The sequence below is a fragment of the Alexandromys fortis genome, unplaced genomic scaffold (assembly GCF_014885135.2).
Source record: "Alexandromys fortis isolate MF-2015 unplaced genomic scaffold, M_Fortis_MF-2015_v1.1 scaffold_28, whole genome shotgun sequence".
In the NCBI taxonomy this organism is placed as follows: Eukaryota; Metazoa; Chordata; class Mammalia; order Rodentia; family Cricetidae; genus Alexandromys; species Alexandromys fortis.
In genome coordinates, this window is record NW_026067901.1 from 9,362,854 (window position 1) to 9,386,550 (window position 23,697).

A 23,697-nucleotide genomic window follows, 5' to 3' on the forward strand; every position below is an offset into this window, starting at 1 on the left:
CGGGATGTGCTGAGTGGCATAGCAAGGGGTCAGTAGTAAAGAAGAGTGAGCCAGGACACCACCACCTCCCCACTTGGAAGGCATGCCCACCTTCCACTGAGTTCCAACTCCCCAGAAGACCACAACAGGAGCCAGGTCTTTAGAAAATGTATTTGGCAACTCCTGAACCTACATCTTATACAATTTGTCTGAGGCAGATAGACCACAGGGCAGGGCAGGACCCCCTCCTATCCTCTACCACACTGGACACTGGCTCAGGGACAACTTGCAAGGTGCCCACCAAGGGAAGACATGGGGTCCCATCTATGTCCCAGTTCTGGCAGGACAGGTACAAACTGAACAGTGTTGAAGGCCACACGTTCTCAATGAAACAAACCAACACGTTTTGTTCCTGGTGATCTTCAACGATCAATTTTATTACAAAGAACAGTATCAAAATATACGAATCTGTTTAAGAACCACCAAGAAGTGCAGCTTTTTAAAGGGCCAAGTAAGTATCAAAGTAGGCAGCTTCTATCTCCCTCCAAAATCTCCTGGAGAAATGGGGTTGATGTCCTCTCAATAACTTAAAAGGGTGAGTCTGGCTTCTGAACCTGGATGCCCGTCACAAATCCTCATGGGAGGGTGGCTGTGTGGGGTTTTCCTCTGTCACTTCTGTCAGAAGACAGGTAGGTCACTGAATGAGTACTCAGTGATGGAGGGCCTCAAGAATGGGTTTGGATGGGGTGGGAGCTGTATGTAGAGGCGCTGGTGTCCCAGTACCCAGTGGGGTGCCCAGGCAGGCACTTTACAGACTTAACCAGAGGCTGAGCAGTGAGAGATCTGAGGTAGAGGGCAGGCGGTGACAGCAGGCAATTCTGTCCTCCAGCTGCTAAATTCCTCTGTTATCCTTAGTATCTCACTGACCACAGCACTCCTAGGTGCACGACTGTTTGCCCTGCTCAGGGTGGGTTCTGGGAAACTACTGTCACTACTGACCTCTCTAAACACTGCCTGTTCCTACTTTCCACAACTCCTAGAGTCTGTCAGACTGAGCTCTCTCTCTCAAGGAGAGGAGCTGATGCCCAGCCTAGCACCTATCAATGTGGCTTGGTTTAGAAACAGGGTTTTTGCAGATAATTGGAGAAATCAAGGTGGGCCCAGTCAAGAGTGACTAGTGGTGTCCTTATGAAAAGGGCAAACTTGGACACATGGAGACCATGCAAGGACTAGGAACATTCTGGAAGGTCTGAACAGACCCTACTTTACAGCCTTAGAACCAGACACAGACCTGACCCTGGACCAGAGTTCCAGGACCCAAGATCACTGCTGGGAATCCTGCAGGGGCTGGTGCCTCATGAGGCTGTTGCATTCTGCTCCTCCTTCCCCATCAGTGGGACCAGCATGCTCTGCTTTCCCTTTTTCTCCATCTGTAGACCCAATCTGAAGGCATTAACTGAATGCTCCCCTCTGTACTGGCCTCTCTCCTACTCCTGCTGAGTCTTCCCCCTCCATAACCCTGGGTGTGCAGTCACACAGGTTTTATCTGTTCATTTCTTATTTGGCAGTTTCCAAGGGTCTGGCTAGCCTTGTCCCTGGGGAGGCAGGACACACTGCCCCTAGCCTTCTGTCACTCACCGCCTTCTGTTTTCTGTATACAAGCATCCTCTGTTTCCTCAAAACCATCAGGACACACACAGACAAAGCTCCCTGGGGTATTGTAGCAGTTCTCATTTTTCTTCTTACACACCTTGTCCACTAGTGAGCATTCATCTATATCTGAAATAAAAATACTCCATTTCAATAAATGGTTGCAAACACACACAAACACACATACACACCCAAGAAATTTGCTCATTTACAATTCATTCACCAATAAAAGCAATGGGATCATGAATGACCATCAGAGAAAGAAGCAAAGGTCAGGGGAGTGCTCAGAGGAGAGCTTCCTGGTCCTTGGTGGCAAGGATACAACTGATGGAGCAGGACATGAAGATGGGAAGCCCAGTGCCCAGGGCAGTGCCAAGACAACAAGAGATGACTCAAGTCAAGACAGCCAAGTCCCCTGGGAACTGATGACATGGGGGCTCAGGCCAGTGTGGCCACAACAGGTACAACACAGTCTGTGCAGGAGCAGACCCCACAGTCAGTCATTTCCCAGAGACTCAAAGGCTCCTTGACAAGGGATAATGTTCCTTCTAGAAAGTTCACCTTCTTCAGCGGACAGCTCACTGACCTGCACACTCGCCGTTCTGCTTGCTGTAGCCAGAGATACACTCTTTACAATTGGCTGGGCCTTTTCCCGTGCAGCCCACACAGGTAGAATCACATTCTAGAAACAAGGAGGGAAGGTGTTAGACAAATTCTACTTCAGTAAGACAGGACAGGACAGGACAAGCACACCACAAAACAGACCCTAGCGACATGGAGGAACTTAAACACAAAGCCACCTCAAGCCCAGGGACAATCTGTTTCCCCAACCATGAAAGACCTCAGTAAGAAGAGCCAAGCGGAGGCTGCAAGCTCTATGGGTCTAGTGTCACATTTCACCGAGAGGACACTGCAGCCTGCCAGCTTAGAGCTGCAGACACTGGGCGGCAACCCCGCCCCTGCTGCTCTGTGAACTGCATAAGACCCTAAAATACTCAGACCCTTGACTGGCAAATTTGGGAAGCAAAAAAAAGAGTGTGAAATGTTTTCTAAACTGGGAATGATGACACACACCTTTAATCCCAGTGCTTAGGAAGCAGAGGCAGAGGATCTCTGAGTTTGAGGCTAGCCTGGTCTACATGATGAGCTCCAGGATAGCCAGGGCTACATAGAGAGATTCTGTCTCCAAAGAAAGTGTGAAAAGTTTTCCCTTGAGGGAAAAGCCTGCCGTGGCTAACATTGAAGGACCTGAAACAGCAGCATGCTGCAAGACTACTACGATGTGTGAGACACCTGATGACAGAGACTAAGGCTTTTCTGCAGCATGTCTACTGCTGAGGTCACCGCTTCCAAGTTCCTGAGCAGACCGTACAGGGTCATCCTAGTCTCACATGTTGAAGGAAGACAGAGAAGCCCTATGGAGGATGACAGGTCCCAACACTCTGGTCACCTTCACATGTGTACGAGCCGTTGACATTCTCACAGTACTGTGCATCGCTGCAGGGAGGGGTCTCTGCTGCACACTCATCCACATCTGGAACAAAAAATGAGGCTGTGAGCAGAGCCCAGGTGGCAGGGCTGAGGCACCACCCACACGACTGCAATGAGCTCCTTCGCTTCCATACAAGCTCAAACCACCCCTTCCTTCCCTCCCCTCCTCAGGGCTTGAAACCAGCTTGGGGCTGAGTTCTGAATTTGCCTAAAGCCAAGCAGCTGGTGAGGGGTGAAACCGAAACTAAAGAGAGAGGAGGGCAGGTAGTGGGCACCAGGGGCTACGGAAGACCAAGCAGTGCCAGCTCCATGGTTGCCCACAGTACAGGGTTTGTAGCATGAAAGGGGCAAGGGCACAGCAATAGCAGTGCCATGGCAGGGCCACATGCCCCGGTACTGTGATGTTACCAGTTGTGGTGGGGACACCTGCTTAACCTAGATCTGAGTCCTCAAAACGAAGGCCGTAAGAGTGGCCTTCCACAGCCCTGAGAGGGGCAGAGATAAAAAGCACCATCAGGTAGGAGTTAGATCTCTCTGGGGGTGAGGGAGTCTCCCCAGTAAGGAACCTTTCCCCCTCCCACCCGGTGCCCTCCTCACCCACACAGGCACCGTCCACACGTGCCCAGCCCACTTCGCACTCCACACAGTCTTTGTTGGTCGGCCCTGAGCACGTCTTGCAGGACTCATCACAGGCTGGAAAGCAAAGGCTGTATTAGCAGGGCCCTTCAGGGAACGGGGTCCCGCCCTCTTCCACAGAGAGGAAAGCTTACTTTAGAAATGAGGCTCAGCAGGAAAATAACAAAAACTGAAAACAATAAGATGTCATTGCATGCAACATCCCTCCTGAATTCATAAAATACGAAGAATGTGAAGTCAACCAAGGGTGCTGCCTTGTGCAGACAGCAACCACAGGGCCCTGGAGGCTGGCAAGGACTGTGCTCTGCTCAGTGAGAAGACAGGCAGAGCTGACCACATCGTGGGAAGCACCTGATCAGGTAACCTTGACAACCAGGTAAAAACAAAGGAGTTGGTGGAGCCAGTGCTCAGGAGTAGCCTCCAAGGGTCCTGGTTCCCATGTGTGGCCACCTCTTATGGGCCCAGAAAGTCCTTATTCTGAGAAGTTATTTTATGGACTGCAGACACATCCTTGCTCTCTACCTTGCCTGGCAGGAAACTGAAGGACCTGTCCATCCTTCAGGGACAGCCATGGCTGGGAGCAAGCCTTCCATCAGAATATTCTAGGTGATCATATGGAATACGGCCCATTACTAGGTGCTGGGGCAAAAAGCCAAGGGCATTTGGTATAGGAATGACAGAAGCTGACACACATGCACTCAAGCTCCATGTCATGCCCACAAGAAGCTTTTCCTGCTGGTATGGTTTATGGATACTTCAAAAAGGCCACACCTCTAGGCCTTCTGCAATGGTCTGGACACCTGGGGTTAGGGTGCGCTATGTTCCTAGCTATGCGGCTTCAGGAGGGACTGCTCCCCACAGCCTCACCATCAACCAAGCTGGCCAGACTCGGTGCTGCGGCTCACCTGTGCAGAAGCTGTGTGTCTCGTTCCTCAACAAGCTGAAGTAGCCATCCATGCAGTCGATACACAGTGGCCCCTTGTATCCGACGTGACAACGGCAGGACCCGTCGCCCTGTCTGCTGCCATCTCCACTGCAGTGGCCGTTTCCGCTACAAGGCCTCTCAGACCCACCCTGGCACACTTGGAAGACAGAAACCTTTGCTTGGAGCATGTCCCGGGGGGTGGCCACGTTGTTCTCAAACAGGGAGAACCACAGCACCTCTCAACATGTTCACAGCCCAGCAGCCATTGGGATGCTTATCAGTTTAAACCTGGCATCATTCCTGCTGGGCAAACAGCGGTCTGAAAGCTAAAGGAAGGGCTAGAGACAGACACCGACCACCTAGAACCTGCAGGATCAACACTCAATGCCTGTGTGGGGCCAACTGTGGGACAACACACTATGTGCCCAGGGAGAGAAATCCATGTTATACCCAGCACACAGTCAGGGAGACAAGCAAGAGGCATCTCAGCCGTGTGCAGTGCCTGAAACTGAAACTGCTGCTACCTGACCCAGCCCGATATACATGGCTAGGCTCCAGTCTCAAGACTCACTTCATAGAAGGAGCAGAAACAGTTAAGCAAGTCTATAACCTCCATCTCCTTGTCAACAGTACCGATGACCTCCCGAGTCTGTGATCGGTACCCTAAAAACACATTAGGACCAGAGGCTCTGAGCTCTACAGTGCAAAGGGGAACTTTCCTAAAGTACGCAGTGATGCAGGAGCCCCCAGAGCGCAGGGGGACAGTTACCCATCTGAGGAAAGAGGAAGGGTTCCCAACTCCATAGAAAGATGATGAGGTTAAGTCCCCCCTGTGCTTTTAAACACAAGGGACTCAGAGAGGAGTAACAGGAAAGATGCAGACTTGGGACTTCCCAAGAAAAACGTACCCTGACAGTCTGGCCCATAGGTGCCCGGAAGACAGCATGCTTTCAGTGTGTGTACACAGAACCACTCAAATAGGTTAGGGTACTCCTTCTTCCTGAGGATTTAGAAATGGTCATTAAATCCCATGAAATGCAGGTCCTGGCTCAGTGGCAGAGCACACACAACACCACCCCTAGGAGACTCCTGAAGCCTTGGACAGTGTCAAGCCCTAAATACACTATAGACCTTCACAAACATACTGGTGGGGAAGGTTAATCTGTAAATTAGGCATAGTAAGAGATCCATGACAATATCGAAAGAGAATATGATACACTGCAATGAGACTTAGCTCTGGAATTTTCCATGTTTTATCTTCAGGCTGAAGTAACTACCTCAGGTGACTTGGGATAGGAGGCACTGTACAAGCCCCCAAAGCTTGTGTGATGGGGGAAGCCGGAGTCAGGCATGCACAGGAACTCTTTGCAAGCTTCCTGGCTCTAAGAGACAATGGCGGTAAGTGGAGAAAATGGGACAGGGATGTTGGATTGCCACTGCTTCTCTGTCTCTCCTGGGAAGGGACTGCAAAACTACCCATCAGAGGACAGGGTCCCGGCCACTCACAGTGAATGCCACCAGGCCTCTAGCTGCTCCTCCTGCTGTTCCAAGAGTTGGTTGCACTCAAAGTCGCTGCTGTCACACAAGCCCTCCATGATCTCCAGAAGCCGGATCTCACTGAAACACAACCTGTCAGCACCCCCAAAAGCACCAGCAACAAAAAGCACCAGTCTGCTCACTTTAAACATGTCCCACCTAGAGACTACTTCAGTGAAGAGGGGAACATCCCTAACTAACGGGCAGGGTGTCCAGGGGACCCAGGGAGATCAGGCGCCTTTGCACCACAGCATGGGAAGGAAAGCTTATTCCATTACCCAAGGAAGCCAGAAGCCCTTAAGAGGGCTGAGGGTTCCAGTCCATAGCTGCCAATCCGCGCAGTTCTTGGGCACCCACCTGGATTCGTACTTGGACAGCGTCTTCTCCTCCCACGCCGTGTTGCCGCCGCCGAAATTCTTCCTGGCCGTGTTGGCCATCCCCTGCGGAGGAGAGGGCACCGGCTCGGGGGTCCGCTGTGAACCCCGCTAGCCCCCCGCCCTGAGCCGCTGTCCCGGGCCAGCCTCCCGCTCACCTGGTTGAACTTGTCCACCAGCGTCCGGCACTTCTGGCACAGGGTCGTCTTCCGGGAGGTCATAGCCGCAGGCGGCGGCAATAGCAGCAGCAGCAGCCCGAATGCGGCAGCGGGCGGCAGGTGCATGGCGGGGGTGGGGGGGCGGCTGCCGGGCGACCGGCGAAGAACTGAGGAGTCTCGGCCTCCGCCCACCGGCCCGCGCGCCGGCCGTTCCCCGGGCTACTTCACTGCGTCGCCGAAGCCACGCCCAGCTCTCAGCCGGCGCGCTGCCATTGGCCGGAAGAATCCGCCCTGTCTGATGTGGACCAATTCGGGCTCGCCACGAGCAGCGACCAATGAGAAGGCCCCGGGTCAGCGTCCCGCGAGAGAGGGGCGGGACCGCAGCCTTTATTCTGCCCTCTGGCCCCGCCCCCCTACTCGCGGCCTGCGGTGGCCATCTTTACTCAGGGTCGCGAGCCCTCTCCCCTGTCGCCTATCTGCGCTGTGGTGGCCATGTTAAGTTCGGGCAAAGACTTCGCTTCTGGGCCGCGTTTCCGCCTCCCGCTTCCTGCTGAGGGCGGTCGGCTGAGCTCCGAGGGGTCAGGACGAGAGAGAGAGAGTTGAAGAGTCCAGAGCTCGCCGTTGGGGATTGAGGTACTCGGGAGGTGGCGAGGCTGGGGCTCTTCCGAGAGGGCTGCCTTAGCGCGCGTGACGGCCTTTGAGTTCCCCACCCTGGGGACTGAACAACTCACCTGGGTATCGGACTTCTGTCACATGGGGGCTGGACGTCTCACCTGAGGCCTGGACCTTTCGTCTGTCCTCCACCCTTCCCACCTGGCGGCCGACCTGTCACCTGTAAACTGAGCTCTGCTCTAGGGGACCGGCTCAGTGTGTTTGGGGGCCTCAGGCATTGGGCACACAGTGACCTGCCGAATTTTAAATGGTTTGAATGAGAAGTGATACGCAATTGTCTGGATTTTAGAGAGCACCTGTTTGTGCAGCTCGTACAGTTTCATCTGGTCTTGGGTTGACAAGTAGGCCTCGTTTGCACCAGATCGTTGATGTTTCCAGCTTAAAGCCACAATTTGAGCGAGTGATTCCGACCATTTCCGTGGAAGCCTAGGAATCCCCATTGACAGGGACAACAGGATCTTTGAAGGGTACTACCTAGTCTGAGGTGCCCTCCTTCTCCAAGTCACACTTGCTAACAGTATGGCCCTTTTGAACTTGGCCGCTCGAAGGTGGTTAGCCATCTGGCTGCCCAGCAGCTCCCCCCATTCCCGTGGTAGGTGGTTTTTTTGTACTGGTGACTACCTTGACGTTGTTTTTTGCTCCTGGTTGAACATTCTGACTCACCCTGAGCTTCTGTTGTCTTTGAAAATAGCTGCTGTTGGTCCTCAACAGAAAGCATCCCTCTCTGGCGGGGAGGAAGTGTCCTGGCTGGGAGGAAGGAGGATCAGGTGAGTTTGAAGGATAATTTCAGCCTAAATCTTGGATTTCCTTTAAAGGCGTGAGGAGCAGATGGTTGGGACAACTAAGTCAGAGTCCCTCAGGCAGCACATCCCACACTGCTGCTGTCTCGGTGGCGTGGGTCCCACCCTCTTCTTTTTTTGTGACTGGGTCTCACATAGCTAAGGCTGACCTGGAACTCTGTATAACCAAGGATGACCATGAACTTCTGATCCTCTTGCTTCTGCCTCCTGGGTGCTGGGGATTCACACATCTATCAACACACATAGGTTTTACGTGGTCCTGGGATTGAACCCAGGGTTTTGCACTCTTACCAATTTGCCCAGGTTGGTCTTGAACTCTTGTTCCTCCTGTGTCAGCATCTCGACTGCTAGGGTTATGGCTGTGCATCGCCATGCCCTTGTCTGTTTTTGTGCTAGGTTGAGAATATTATGTGCACATTGTTCCAGAACCTGACATTTTCTTTTAATCAAAAATCATACTTTCCAATTCAGTACACCTTATTGTGTCTAACACAAGTCAGGTGGGGTTTTGGCCAGACTCACTGTAGCCTTGCAACAAATCTGGGACAAGCAAATGCAAGCTGGGCATTATTTTTTTTATTATTTATTAATTTATTAAAGATTTCTGCCTCTTCCCCACCACCGCCTCCCATTTCCTTCCCCCTCCCCCAATCAAGTCCCCCACCCAAATCAGCCCAAAGAGCAATCAGGGTTCCCTGCCCTGTGGGAAGTCCAAGGACCACCCACCTCCATCCAGGTCTAGTAAGAAGCTGGGCATTATTTACAGTTCACTAAAGTCCTCATGGCATGCTTTCATGCAGGGCTGATGAATGACTTTGGGGCATTTTCTTGGTTCATGTTGTGGGACAGCCTAGCTCACTGTGGGCTGTGCCGTCACTGGACTGGTGGTCCTGGGTGCTATAGGAAGGCAGGCTGAGCAGGCCATGAGGAGCAAGCCAGTAAACAGCGCTCCTGCCTCCAGGTTCTTCTTGCCTTTGATTTCCTTGGATGATGGACTGTAAGCTGTAAGATGAAATAAACCATTTTCTCCCCAAGCTGCTCTTGGTCGTGCTGTTTTGTCACAGCAATATAAACCCTAACTAAGACAATAGGAATTATGAGAATCGTTGTATTTCAAAGGGTTGGAGTTGGAGAGATGACTCTGTGGTTAGGAGTTCTGACTGTTCTTTCAGAGGACCAGGGTTCAGTTCCCAGCATGCACATAGTTCCTCGCAACTGTCTGTAATTCCAGTTCCAGGGGATCAGATGCCCAGGCATACATATAGGCAAAACACCGTACACATAAAAAATAATTTTCAAAAAAATTAGAAAGGTGTGTTGGTCAGGGTTCTCTAGAGGAATAGAACTGATAGAATGAAGTATATGTAAATATGCAAACATGTGTATATATATAGGAGATTTATTTATTAGAATGGCTTACAGACTGTGGGCTAGGTAGTCCAACAATGGCTGTCTCCCAGCAAAAGGTCCAAGAGGCTGGAGGCTTCAGATGCTCTTCGGTGTACACTGAAATCCTAAAGAAAGAGGCTCTAATGCCAATGAAGGAATGGAATTGCCAGCAAGAGTGAAAAGAACAATGAGGCAAAGAGAGGAAGCTTGCTTCTTCCATGTTCTTTATGTAGGCTGCCAGTGGCAGGGGTGGCTCAGATTGCAGGTGGAGCTTCCTGCCTCAAAAGATTTACTTAAGAAAAAATCCCTCACAGGTGTACCCAACTGCTTGGGCTTTAGTTAATTTCAGATGTAGTCAAGGACAGCTGTGATTCCTCTTCCCCCAACACGTTACCAATGTGACCTCAAGCAGAGTATGACATTGAGGAGCCGTGTTTCTGTTCTTTCTGAATGTATAGGATACCACTGTTAATGATGGGCACTTCTTGTCTTTGGTTCTGTGAAGGTCCATGAAGTTTAAAGCACCACATGACTGGCAAGAAATCATCAGGCAAGCCAGAAGGTTTTTGGCGCACATCTTTAATTCCAGCACTCGGGATGCAGAGGCAGGCAGATCTCTGTGAGTTCAAGGGTAACAGAGCCAGTTCCAGGACAGCCAAAGCTACACAAAGGGACCCTGTCTCGAAGAACCAAAAGAAAAAGAAAAAAAACAAATCATTAGGCAGGCAGCCCCTGCTGTTTCTGGGCCTGCTGGTCACTGCAGCTGCTATCCACCTTGTTGCCTGTCCCTATACCAAGGTGGAGGAAAGCTTTAACCTACAGGCTACACATGATCTGCTGTACCACCAGCTGGATATAGACAAGGTGAGGCTGCTGCTTGGAGCTGGGACTTGCTTTCCCTCCCCAGCCGCTGTGCTGACCGCCCATTCTCCTTGCAGTATGACCACCATGAGTTTCCTGGAGTTGTTCCCAGGACGTTCCTTGGGCCATTGTTGATTGCAGTGTTCTCCAGTCCTGTGGTTTACGTGCTTTCGCTGTTGGAAGTATCCAAGTTTTACTCTCAGTTGACAGGTAAGAGCCTGGTATGGGTGAGACCTGTAACAGTATCACATGATCACTGTGGGGTGGTGGAGTAGGGTGGGAGTTGGCAGGACTCACTGTAGCCTTGCCACCAAACTTGGGACAAGCAAGTAGGAGCTGTACCTTAGACTCCACTGACGTCCTCATGACATCGCATGGGATGCATGCCTAGAGAAGAAGGTGGCGACAGCTTCCCCTGCTCCTGTTCCAGCTGGAGGACCTCAGCAGTAACTCCCAGAGCCTTAGCTGCTGCAGTCTGCATACTCCACAGATTGGAATGAGCAGACAGCCCTCAAAGTCAGAGGTCATCGTACTGGTCTGCATACAGAGCCCCTGGTCCCTTCTCTGTGCCCATGAGTACTTTGTAAAGTTTTCATTGATGCAGAAGATTTCTTCTTATTAGTACAATAATATAATAAATATAATACAGTATTTTAGCACAGTTTATGATATAGCAAAAAGACCAGAACATTTAACTTTTTTGTTTGTTTCTTCAGATACTTGTTTTGGGGTATTGAGAACATTGTGATTCCTCTTTATTTTTATATATGTATTTGCTTGTTTGAAGCCAGGGTCTCACTATGTAGCGCAGGATGGCCTAGGACTCACAGTCCTGCCTCATCTTCTGAAAGCTGGTTTGGCAGGTGTGTGCCATCACACCTGACTTCTCTAGCTGTCTTAAAGTGAGTCTCCATTGGTGACAGACACACTGCCATGTTGGCGATCAGAGCTCACCCCACTTCTATAGTTAGGACCCATTCTTTTGGTTTTGTTGTTGTTGTTTGTTTTAATGTGGCTGAGTGTTTTTGCTACACATACGTATGTGCACCATGGATGTGTCTCTTGCCTGTGGTAGTCAGAAGAAGAGAGCAGATCCCCTGGAACCGGAATTACAGATGGTTGTGAGCCACCGTGTGGGTAGTGGGAATTGAACTGGGGTCCTCTATATTTACTCTTTAAGTGCTCTTAACTGCTGAGAAACCTGTCCAGCACCCCTTACTCATCTGTATTTTTGTTTTCTTTTTTAAGACATTTTCTCACTATGTAACTTTGGCTGTTTGGATGTCCTGGAGTGCACTCTATAGACCAGGCTGGCCTTGAAATCAGAGATCTGCCTGCTTCTGCCTCCTGCCTCCTGGGGATTAAAGATGTTTGCCACCACACCAAGCCATCTCTCATACCCACCCACCCACCTCCACCCCTGAGCTGAAGACTGAACCCAGGCCTTTGCGCTCACTGGGCAAGCACTCTACCACTGAGCTAAATCCCTGACTCAATACTTTTTTAAAAAAATATATACTAGGGGGGGCTGGAGAGATGGCTCAGTGGTTAAGAGCATTGCCTGCTCTTCCAAAGGTCTTGAGTTCAATTCCCGGCAACCACATGGTGGCTCACAACCATCTGTAATAAGGTGCCCTCTTCTGGCCTGCAGACATATATACACACAGACAGAATATTGTATACATAATAAATAAATTAATTAATTAATAAAAAATATATACTAGGTTAAGAAAGTTATATGCACATTGTTCTATAACCTGATGTCTAAGTTGGAAAAGTATGATTTTAGCCAAAAATCATACTTTTCCAATTTAGAATATTTTATTGTGTCTAACAAAGCTGGCCATAGTCAGATTTTAGCTTGTCTAGCCTATGTGGAATTATTATTTTTTTTAGATTTTATGTACATTTATGTTTTTGCCTGCATGTATTTCTGTGTAAAGGTGTTAGATGCCCTGAAACTGGAGTTACAGACAGGTATGAGCTGCCATGTGGGTGCTAGGACTTGAACCTGGGTCCTCTGAAAGAGCAATCACTGCTCTTAACAGCTGAGCCATCTCTCTAACCCCCATGGGAAGTTTTAAAAGCTGAATTCCTGAGGGAAACTCAGCCTACTCCTCAGAAAGGCTAATTAGGTCAGGGAGACCTGTCACTGCCCAAGGCAGCCTGTAGACTGCAGCTCCTATGTAGGTGTGAAGGAGCCTCAAATGGGGCAGGGCCAAGCCTCAGCCCCTGAAGGAAATCTGTGGTGGTTTTGTTTTGGGGAGCTGGGTATGCCAACTGCTTTAGCACACTAACATTTTGTTCTCATCTGCTATAAGCATGGGATTTCTGATGATGCCAGCTCCTTTAAGTGGCCCAAGCGAGTCCTCTCAGGGATATGATAGCCATCTTAGAATAGAGGTTGTATGATCAACTGTCCTTGTCCAGGACTCAGGCAGAAGTTTGGGAAGAAGGGAACCTTAGGATTCAGGTGACAGATTGAGCAGATGGGACCTTAAAGGAAGGAAAAGAGCTTTGTCTGGACATCATAAACAGAAGTGCAGTGCAGGCTCCTGGTAGCATCAGTACAGCACCTGGACCTAGATTCTCATGGACTCGGGTCCCAAAGTGAGACATCTGTGCGTTGAATCCAGTATCCAGTAGTACACAGGAAAAGGGAAGCCCAGGTTAGCTTCTAAAAGTTTGCAGCTCCCATTCGGAGGTTGCTCCCATGGCTAACGGTTTCTTGGGCCATCGCTTTAGGCCTTGGCACCCACTGGCCAGTGGCTAATAAGGCTTGTCGACTCTGAGAATATGTGGACTGGCCCTGCCCAGGGGTACCTGTCTCACCTGTCTTCAAAAGATCACTTGTTCCAGGGATAGTTTCCATTCATTCTCCTGCCCCTGAAGCTGGTGTTCCCACCACAGCATGATCTGGATGCTTCACAGGGTTGGGTTTGAGTCGAACCTTAATCAGCACTGTCCCCCACCTCCACCCAGTCTAGAGGTCCCTGGTTATCCTGCCTTTCCAACACTGCTCTCCAGCTCTGCCCAGCATTCAGCAAACACTCAGCCAGGCCTGTGGGACTGCAAGGAGAGAAGAAGCTTGGGTGGTGTGGGTCTCGATGTAAACACAGGCCCTAGGTCTCTAATGGCCACTTTTGGTACCAAATGTGCACTCCCAGGTGGTCCCCTGCATATTGTCACTGACCAGCACTGCAAATGACACTCAGAGCCCCTGGCTTCATCATCCATGCATGCTCTTGAGTCACTCACGACATGATTTTGTTGCTCATCTTATTTAGTCAGAGGAGTCCTTGGACTTGGAGTGATTTTTGGATTCTGGACGTTACAAAAAGAAGTGAGACGACAGTTCGGGGCCACAGTGGCTGCCATGTTCTGCTGGATATCAGCCACACAGTTTCACCTCATGTTCTACTGTACGAGGACCCTTCCCAACGTGCTGGCCCTGGCTGTGGGTATGTAGCCCCAGAGTATACCTTCTGGTCCCTCACCTCAGCTAAGCACACACACATCAGCCCATCGCACTGCCCCCACCCCATTGGCTCCTCATAAACTGCTCAGGGTCTCCTGTTATGGAAGCAGGAATCTCAGTATTCACGGTTGGCACTTTGTAGAAAACACTACCCTGGCGTACCTGTGTGCCATCCCAGCAGGGGAGTATGCATCTTTGGAGTTTGTCTGTAGTCAGGGCTAGCCTTGAATACTAGATCCTCCTGCCTTAAACCCTACAGTGCTGAGCAGTCACAGCTTCTAGAGTAATTTTTTTAAAGATGTATTTTTATTTTGTGTACATGAGTGTTCTGTATGTATTTAAACATACCATGTGTGTACAGTGCCTGCAGAGGGCAGAAGAGGGCATCAGGTCCTCTAGAACGGGAGTTACAGATAGTTGTCAGTTGTCCTGCGCCACCACCACCAGCCAAGCAGCCAGTCTTTTAATGACTGAGCTACCACTCCAGCCCCCATAGAGTGATTTGTGTGTGTGTGTCTTTTATAATAAGAAAGCGAGCCTGCCGAGCAGTGGTGGTGCACGCCCTTAATCCCAGCACTCGGGAGGCAGAGGCAGGCAGATCTCTGTGAGTTCGAGGCCAGCCTGGTCTACAAGAGCTAGTTCCAGGACAGGAACCAAAAAGCTACGAAGAAACCCTGTCTTGAAAAAAATCAAAAAAAAAAAAAAAAAAAAAAAAAAAAAGAAAGTGAACCTGGGGGTGCACGCCTTTAATCCCAGCACTCTAGAGGTAGAGGCAGGTGGATCTCTATGAGTTTAAGGCCAGCCTGGTCTGCAGAACAAGTTCCATGGCAGTCAGGATTGTTATACAGAGAAACCTTGTCTCGAAAAACAGAAACAAACAAAACAAAAAAAGAAAGGAAGAAAGTGAATCTCCCTTATTGTGTGTGTTTTGTTTTGCAGTTCTTCCAGCCCTCACAGCCTGGCTGCAGCATCAGTGGGCCCTCTTTATCTGGCTCTCAGCCTTCGCCATCATTGCCTTCAGGGCTGAGCTATGCATGCTACTGGGCCTTATGCTGCTGCTGACCTTATACCAAAGAAGACTGTCTGTAGCCAGATTGCTCCAGCATGCTGTCCCAGCAGGGATTCTCTGTCTAGGCAAGTCAACATCTCGGTTTGTTTGTGTGTATTTCAGTTTGGGTATTTTGAGACAGAGTCCTACTGTCTTAGTTACTGTTGGATTGCTGTGAAGACACACCAGGACCAAGGCAGCTTATGAGAAAAGCTTTTTAACTGGGAGCTTGCTTACAGTTTCAGAAGGTTAGTCCATGGTCATCATGGCAGGAAGCATGGCAGCAGGCAGGCATGGCACTGGAGCAGCAGCTGAGAGCCTACATCCTGATCTACAGGCAGCAGGCAGAAACAGAAAGAAAAATTGAGATTGGGCCTGGTATGGCCTCATTTGAAACCTCAAACCCCAGCCCTAGTGACACACCTCCTCCAATATGGCCACACCTAATCATTCTTAAACTCCCACCAACTAGGAACCAAACATTCAAATTTATTGGCCTATGGGGGGCATTCTCTTTCAAACCACCACACTCACTGTGTAGCCCAGGCTGGCCTCAAATTCAAGTTCCTCCTGTGTTAGCCTTCATTGTGCTAAAATTACAAGTGTGGCAGTTTGAAACAGTGTGTGCATGTGCGTATAGCATCCAGAGCTCAACCTCTGTCGTTACTCACTGAGTTAGCCACCTTGGTTTGTTTTTTTCCTAGTTTTTTTGAGAAATATTATTTCTATTTTATGTGTATGGGTACTTTGCATGTATATATGTTTGTGTACTGCATGTGTGCCTGGTGCCCATGGAGGCCATAGAGAGCATCAAATTCTCAGGAATTGGAGTTACAGACAGTTGTTAGCCACTGTGTGTGTGTGCTAATAAGGTGTCTTGCCAATCTCATACTTGGCTATATATATATATATGAATGACAGGAGTGTGTGTGCATATGTACACACACACAAGGCAGGGTCTCCTTTGTAGTCCTGGCTGTCCTGGAACTCACTCTGTAGACAAAGTTGTCCTTGAACTCAGAGATCCACCAGCCTCTACCTCCTGAGTAATGGGATTAGAGGCATGCACCACTACATGCAATCCATTCCTAGTTTTTTCTGCGGGCTCTGGGATGAAATACAGGCCTTCCTGCTTGTAAGAACAGCTCCTTACTAAGCTGTCGTCTCAACCCTTCAGATTTGTTTTTTGCTTTTTTGTATTTTATTACACTTAACTTTTTTTAGTGAGTTTGTCTGTCTGTCTGTCTGTCTGTCTGTCTGTCTGTCTGTCTGTGTGCATGTGCATGGCCACACATGAGCCACACAGTGCACATTTGGAGGTCAGAGCGCAACTTGTGGCAGTTAGACCCCAGAGATTGAACTCAGATCATTAGGCTTGGCAGCAAATTCCTTTACCCACGGCCCAAAAAAGACTTTTAATCTTTATTTACTTTCAGATATGTTTATACACATGTATCCTGGTGTGGTAATAATGGGTGTGTGATTGTAGGCACCTGTAGAATCCAGAAGACTATGTTGTATTTCCTAGAACTGAAGTAACAGGCAGTTGTGAGCCTTCATTTGTGGGTTCTGGGAACTGAACTTGGGCCCTCTGAAAATCTGTACTCTTAACTACTGAGTCCTCTCTCCAGCAGGCAGGCATGGCACTGGAGCAGCAGCTGAGAGCCTACATCCTGATCTACAGGCAGCAGGCAGAAACAGAAAGAAAAATTGAGATTTTTTCTGTTTTTTTGTTTGTTTGTTTGTTTGTTTTTAAAGATGGTAGTAGATGATCCAAACTTTGGCAACAGTAGAACCTCCAGTTCTGTCTCTAGTGGTGGTTTCTATCTGGAAACCTGCATCCACCCACTGTTCTTTAAGCTGCTTGACCAGGCTAGAGGAGGGCATTGTGCCCTGTGCTAGGGATGATACTTGATGGGAAATGGTGTCACACACCACTAGCTCCATTTATGGGAAGCTTCTTGGCAGTTTCTGTGACCATGCAGCCACTTTGTGGGGTTAGTTAAGCCTAGTGCACATGTACCTTACTGAGACTCTTTCGTTCTGTTATTAGGACTGACGGTGGCTGTGGACTCCTATTTCTGGAGATACCTTGTATGGCCAGAAGGAAAGGTGCTTTGGTACAACACTGTCCTGAACAAAAGTTCCAACTGGGGTGTATCCTTTCAGCATTTGAGTGGGAGTGCACAGGCTAGTCAGCCCCATGACCCTGGCCTCTGTCTCCTGTCTCCCTGTCAGGCAGCTGGTCCGGCACAGGTAGGGTGGCTATCTAAGTGTCAGGGCAGAAGCTTCTGTTGCTCACACCTGGGACTCACTTGCCCTGGGTGGCACTGAGGACGGTAATGCCTTCTGCATATCTTAATGTGTCAAAATCTCCCTAAGCATCGCCTAGTCTTAGGGAGCATTGCCATGGTTCATAGTATAGTCTGCCTTCGACAACGTTTATCACCAGGTACTTCAGATAGACTCATGGTTAGAAAGGACAGCGTAGCTATGACTTGACAACATGCCATCTCATCTATTAATGCTGTGAAAAACAAAGGAACTCATTCCTCTAGCTGAGAATGCTGTGCCGAGAGCATTCATCCCTATAGCTCCTGAGCAGGTCTCTGCTGTGTCTTTTGGCATAACTGTCTTTGGGGCCACTTCAGCCTTGATGCTGTTACCATCCTCGTTCATTTAAGTGGACAGTGACTCAATCTCTGACAATATCTGTGCTTCCTTAACCTGACCTCAAGACCTCCCCGCTCCTGTGGTATTTCTACTCTGCCCTGCCCCGAGGCCTGGGCTGCAGCCTTCTCTTCATACCCTTGGGAGCAGTGGACAAGAGGACCCATGCACTGGCCCTGCCAAGCCTGGGATTCGTGGCTTTGTACTCTCTCCTCCCGCATAAGGAGCTGCGGTTCATCATCTATACCTTCCCTGCACTCAACATCATGGCTGCCAGAGGATGCACCTATATGTGAGGGATTCATCCTTGAGATTCTTGTCTGCTACCTCACTTTTACTGTATTTTCTGGGGGTGCTGGGGATTACCCAGCTGATATGGTTTTTGGTTTGGTTTGATTTGGTTTGGTTTTTTGAGACAGGGTTTCTCTATGTAGCTTATGGAGCCTGTCCTGGAACTAGCTCTATGGACCAGGCTGGCCTCGAACTCAGAGATTCACCTGCCTCTGCCTCCCAAGTGCTGGGATTAAAGGTGTGCGCCACCACCACCTGGCTGCTGATAGGTATTTTTAACACTGCATTAGAAACAGGTTTGCTGTGCTGGGTGTGATAGCACAGCCTTTGATCCCAAAAGCAGGGGTAAATGGGTCTCTGAGTTCAAGGCTAGTGTGCTCTATTTAGTGAGACCTTGTCTCAAAAAAGGAAAAAAAAATGACTAAGTTTGCTGGTTTAACATTCAAATCACAATGTACCTCTTGCTTCTTTTATCTTTGTGTGCTTTCTGCCTTGGGTCAGCTCAAAATTCCATGAAAGGTATAGACCATGGCTATGGCTGGGGTCACAGGTGAAGGTGGATGTTTTTTCAGTTTTGTTGTTGTTGTTGTTGTTGTTTTCGAGACAGGGTTTCTCTGTAGCTTTTGGTTCCTGTCTTGGAACTAGCTCTTGTAGACCAGGCTGGCCTCGAACTCCCAGAACTCCCAGAGATCCGCTTGCCTCTGCCTCGCGAGTGCTGGGATTAAAGGCATGTGCCACCACCGCCCAGCTAAGGTGGATGTTAATTAGTGTGCAAGAACAAGTTTGTGGATGACAAGTTCTCCTCCTCCATTTTGTTTATTTGTTTTTCAAGACACAGTTTCTTTGTAGAACACCCCTGACTGTCCTGGAACTTGCTTTATTACCAGGCTGGCCTTGAACTCACAGAGATCCACCTGCCTCTGCCTCCCATTGCTGGGATTAAAGGCGTGCACCACCTCCACCTGACCTCTCTCTCAACCCTGTCATAGTTTACTCAGGTACCTTAGTTGGAATAGAGTTGGTGAAATTGTACTGAAAAATCTGTATTTGAGGCCAACAGTTTAAGAAATAGTCGGTTGATAGACTATTTCTTAAATGTCCAGAGAGCAGACATTCTCCTCTCTGTCACAGTCTTTGTCATAGTCTGTCACAGCTGTTCATGGCCATTGTTTAAAGTCAGCTTCAGATGGCTGACAGTGAAAATGAAGGCAGTGGTCGTGTCCCATCAACTGAGATAGAACAGAAGACAACCCAGAGTTTATTTGGGGGTGACCTAAGCTGCAGCTTAGAAACCAGGTTCAAGCTGAAGTGGGCTATGATCTTACAAACCTAATTGAGTCTTAAAGGCAAAACTTCAGGGAAGGTGGGGGTGGCATTCGTTGCCTACAGAAATCTAATGGTGCAGGTGTAGTGACTCACACCTATAAACCCAGTACTTGGGAACACCAACTTGAGCCATCCCAAGGTACATAATGAGTTTCAGATCATCCTGAGCTATAGGATGAGCCTTTCTCAAAAATTAAAATCAGGGGCTGGAGAGATGGCTCAGAGGTTAAGAGCATTGCTTGCTCTTCCAAAGGTCCTGAGTTCAATTCCCAGCAACCACATGGTGGCTCACAACCATCTGTAATGGGGTCTGGTGTCCTCTTCTGGCCTGCAAGCATACACACAGACAGAATGTTGTATACAAAATAAATAAATATTTTAAAAAAATTAAAATCAGGAAAATGGCTGGGATGAAGCTCAGTTTGTAGAGTACCTGCTCAGCATGCCCAGTGCTCTTGATTCAACCTCAGCACCACATAAATTGGGTGCAGTTGTACATGCCTGTAACTGTTCAGGAGGTGGAGGTTCAAGGTTATCTTTGGCTATATAGCCATTTCAAAACCAATCTGAACTATACAAGACCCTAAACAAACAAATTTAAAATGTCTAGATCAGTGCAGGTGAGTAGCAAACTGACTTAGACAGGATGACTTAGAGAATGGATGTAAAGCTATTCCCAGAAATTGACCAAGAAGACCAAAGATAAAGACATCTTGGAGCTGGGTATGTTAGTGCACACCTATAAGCCTAGTGTCAGGAAGGGAGATGCACCCTAGGTAAGAATGCTTGTTATACAAGCGTGAGGGTCTGCATCTGGGTCCCCAGCACCTCTGTAAAAAGCTAGATGTAACAATCCAGTGCTGTGGTAGCTGTGATGGGGGACAGAGACAGGAGGGTTGCTATGACTGAGCTTAATTGAAAAACTGGCAGATTCCATGTTCAATGAGAGGCATTATCTCAAAGGAATGAGATGGAGAGTGATAGAGGGCAGTTCCTGATGTTCTCCTCTGACTGCTGCATGCACACACCTGAATGTGTGCATTTGTGCACAGAGGTGCACACACAGACCACACTCATGTCTCCATAGAATATGGCGACCCCTCCTTTCAATCAAAGATAGTCTTGGGTAGGAAGACAAGGTGAACCAATCCCAGGACCTGGTACAGGATTGGGCTATTGGTCTGGAGATTCCAAGCACACTGAAGAAGATACCCCAGGACTGGGCACCTTGTTGAAGTCTTCCTCCCTGTCCTCAGACTGGCATTTTGGAGTCCTTGATTTGCTTTGTGTGGCTTATGAGCTGGACTTCCGCCCTAAACTGAGGAGTCTTTTTAAATGCCTTTAAAAAAATATAGTATAAACTTGAATTGGCATCTTGAGTGGAAATTTGAAGTTTTTATTACTTATATTATTAATATACCCCCCCAAGTGTGCATTTTGGGGGGTACACATACTATGGCATGAATGTGCAAGTCAGAGGAGCCAGTGGAGCCAGTTCTCTCTTTACACCTGTATGTGGGTTTGGGGATTGTACTCAAGTTACCAGGCGTCCATGACAAGTGATTTTACCCACTGAGCTCTTTCATCGGCCCCTTTTGTTTGAAACAGTTCTACAATGTGACTCAGGCTGACTTCAAATTTGTCATCATTATTCATCAGCCTTCCCAGTGCTGGGATTCCAGGTCTGTACCACTGTGCACAACCGCAGAGTTCTTCAGATGGTATTTTAGTCACTTTGGTTGCTTGAGTATTTTAGGGCATGCTTAGCTTAAGCTCAGGAGTTACAACCGTCTGTCTTTCCCCATGACAATAAAAGAGACTAAGCACATTAAAAAGAACAGATGAGGGAGCACTGACATGAGCTTTAGTTTAAACAGAATTAGGTAGGGGCAAGAGGTATGCATAATTAAGAAGTCTTGGTCAGTGTGGTCTGGTTGATGATTATCTCAGTTCTGGTTCTACAAGGAGGTGAGAAGACAGTCCAGTTACCCTGAGATGACCATTCCTGCTGGGGGTGATCTGTCTGTGGGGTTTAGGACAACTGGAGACTTAAGGTGCCTTCTGTGGATTTGGAGCAGGACATTGTCAAAGTAGACAGTAAGATATCTCAGTTACTCTGTGCCTTCAACCTGAAGACCATGAAATGGGTTCGCTGTCATCAGCTTATAGACAAGACTCCTTGATATGTGACATATCTAGACTCAGAACTAAACCAGTGAGGGACCCAGAGTCTCAAGACAGGAGACATGCAGAAAGAACCCGGGAATGCCAGGCTTTTGTCTGCTTTTAGTTACCATGTGGTCCCAGGTGAGGAGCTGGTGCTTTTTAGCAAAAGCAGTTTCAGAGCCCTTTTATTCTTTGGCTGATTACCCAGATATATCTTTGAGTAGCTTCCCTGCTTGTAATGACTTGGTGAAGTTGGAGTGGCTGATACTCTAGGACCACTTTTCCTAGATGTGATTGGATATGCTGGTGTTCTTGCCACCGTATGCTTTTCATTGAATATCTTTCTTTTCACAGCCTGAATAACTTTAAAAAGTCTTGGCTGTACAAGATGGGAGCTCTGTTTGTGATAGGACACATCGTGGTAAATGTGGCATATTCAGCCACATCCCTCTATGTATCCCATTTCAACTATCCTGGTGGTGTTGCGATGCAGCGGCTACATGAATTGGTGCCACCCCAGACAGGTTGGTATAGGGTGCTCCCTGGGGACCAGGCTGGCCCTGAGTAAGGTACCATGTTGACTTCTAACTGAGATTTGCTTTTCTAGATGTCCATCTGCACATTGATGTGGCTGCTGCCCAGACAGGTGTGTCACGGTTTCTGCAGGTCAACGATGACTGGAGGTTTGTTTCTGAAGTATTATGCTACAGGTGGAGGCCACCTAGAAGTCACCTCAGTGGCACCTAGGTGGTAGGGAGAGGTGTGAGACAGGCGAAGATGAGTGCAGTGGAGACAGGTAGCTTTTCTCTCCCAGGTATGACAAGAGGGAGGACGTGCACCCTGGAGCAAAGTGCATGCTGGACTATACACACATCCTCATGGAGGCAGCGCCCGGGCACCTGGCCCTCTACAGGGATACACACCGTGTCCTGGCCAGTATTGAGGGCACTACAGGTGTGAGTCTGACTCCAACGAAACTGCCACCCTTTGATGTCAACCTACAGACAAAACTGGTGCTTCTGGAGCGGCTGCGTGGGCCGGCCTGAGAGGATGGTCATTCACCATGAGCCTCAAGTGGATCCTTCTGACTCGGTGCAGATAGTTCAGGAAAACAAAGAAAAGGACCAAGGACTTCCAGCCTGCCCCTGGTGTTGACTTGTCGCAGGCAGGGCCCTGCCATAGCCACACCTAGGGCACAGGGCTAAGAGAATGTGGAGCCCAGGACCTATCACCAGATGTGATAATGGCCGGCTCAGACCTGTCTGCCATGGTTAGGTGGCCCACAGGATCATTTATATTAAAATTGGGAACCGTTCATAACCAGTGGGACAGTGAGCCAGGCTAGAGCACCCTGCCGCCCTAGCTCTGCAGTGACCCTCTGTGTATTTCCTGCCCCTGAACCACACTTGTTGCCATGGCCTCAGGAGACCATAATATAAACCTGGAGCTTCAGCACAGGGCAGCCCCACCACCCTTTATTGCAGCTGTTGATTCCTAGGACATAAACATGTTTATAAAAGAACAGAAATAAAAATTATGGTTTCTTATAGTGTCTTGTTCTGTGGTTGCTTCCAGGGACAGACAGTCTCTACCTTGGTTTCACAGCAGGGGTCACTGGCTCTGTCACATTGTACTGAACATTCATTTATGAAGTGTGACAGTGCCAGTCATACAGGTACATCATGCATCCAATATGCAGGCAGAAACCACACATACAGTGTGCATAGCACAGATCTGTACAGGACACTACACAGCTATGAAGACTTGTGCCTGCGTGTATGCGCACTCTTTTCAGATGTGTACAGCTGGTGCATGTGTGTTAAGGCTAGGGAACAATCTTGGCTTTTGTTCCTCAGGCACTATCTACCATTTTTCTGATTTCTGGCAAGTGAGCCCCAGGGACCCACATCTCTTGCTTCCCAAGTATATACCACATGCATGCCTGGATTCCCCCACCCCAATTAGTTCTATGGGTTGAACTCAGGTCACTATGCTTGCAAGGCAAGCAGTTTACCAATTGAGCTATCCCTCGGCTATTTCTAAGTCTCTGAAAGCTGGTGGTTTGAAGTATATAACCTTTGGTCTGTCTCAGCTTAGAGGTGCAGACTTCTCTGCACGACCATGACACACAGCACAGATGTGTCCTGATGCGGTGTTTTGTGTGATTGACCCCCAATTAGCATTGTGAACACTCTCAGCCATTATTCCCCTGTTCCTTACCTATACGTACCCACATCCATGTATTTA

The 23,697-nt window shown here is 48.8% G+C and overlaps 2 protein-coding genes across 4 annotated transcripts; one reads left to right on the forward strand and one right to left on the reverse strand.

Moving 5' to 3' along the window:
* Positions 1–389: 389 nt before the first annotated feature.
* Positions 390–6,987, reverse strand: Creld2 (cysteine rich with EGF like domains 2). Its single transcript, XM_050130665.1, has 10 exons — positions 6,750–6,987; positions 6,575–6,657; positions 6,188–6,298; positions 5,590–5,681; positions 4,662–4,838; positions 3,718–3,813; positions 3,080–3,163; positions 2,216–2,311; positions 1,618–1,758; positions 390–654 (listed from the first exon to the last, which is right to left on the reverse strand). The coding sequence occupies exons 1-10, from the start codon at positions 6,873–6,875 to the stop codon at positions 605–607; spliced, it is 1,056 nt and encodes a 351-aa protein (XP_049986622.1). The 5' UTR covers positions 6,876–6,987; the 3' UTR covers positions 390–604.
* Positions 6,988–7,237: 250 nt separating this feature from the next.
* Alg12 (ALG12 alpha-1,6-mannosyltransferase) lies at positions 7,238–22,999 on the forward strand. Of its 3 annotated transcripts, XM_050129974.1 has the most exons (12): positions 7,238–7,382; positions 7,711–8,013; positions 8,113–8,188; positions 10,116–10,474; positions 10,549–10,681; positions 13,759–13,932; positions 14,889–15,083; positions 17,051–17,154; positions 17,736–17,959; positions 21,805–21,974; positions 22,058–22,133; positions 22,265–22,999. In XM_050129974.1, the coding sequence occupies exons 4-12, from the start codon at positions 10,139–10,141 to the stop codon at positions 22,494–22,496; spliced, it is 1,644 nt and encodes a 547-aa protein (XP_049985931.1). In that variant the 5' UTR covers positions 7,238–7,382; positions 7,711–8,013; positions 8,113–8,188; positions 10,116–10,138; the 3' UTR covers positions 22,497–22,999. The 3 variants fall into 3 exon arrangements, with proteins under 3 accessions (XP_049985931.1, XP_049985915.1, XP_049985924.1); XM_050129958.1 differs by lacking the exon at positions 7,711–8,013; XM_050129967.1 differs by lacking the exon at positions 7,238–7,382 and having other exon boundaries at positions 7,389–8,013.
* The last annotated feature ends 698 nt before the right edge of the window (positions 23,000–23,697 follow it).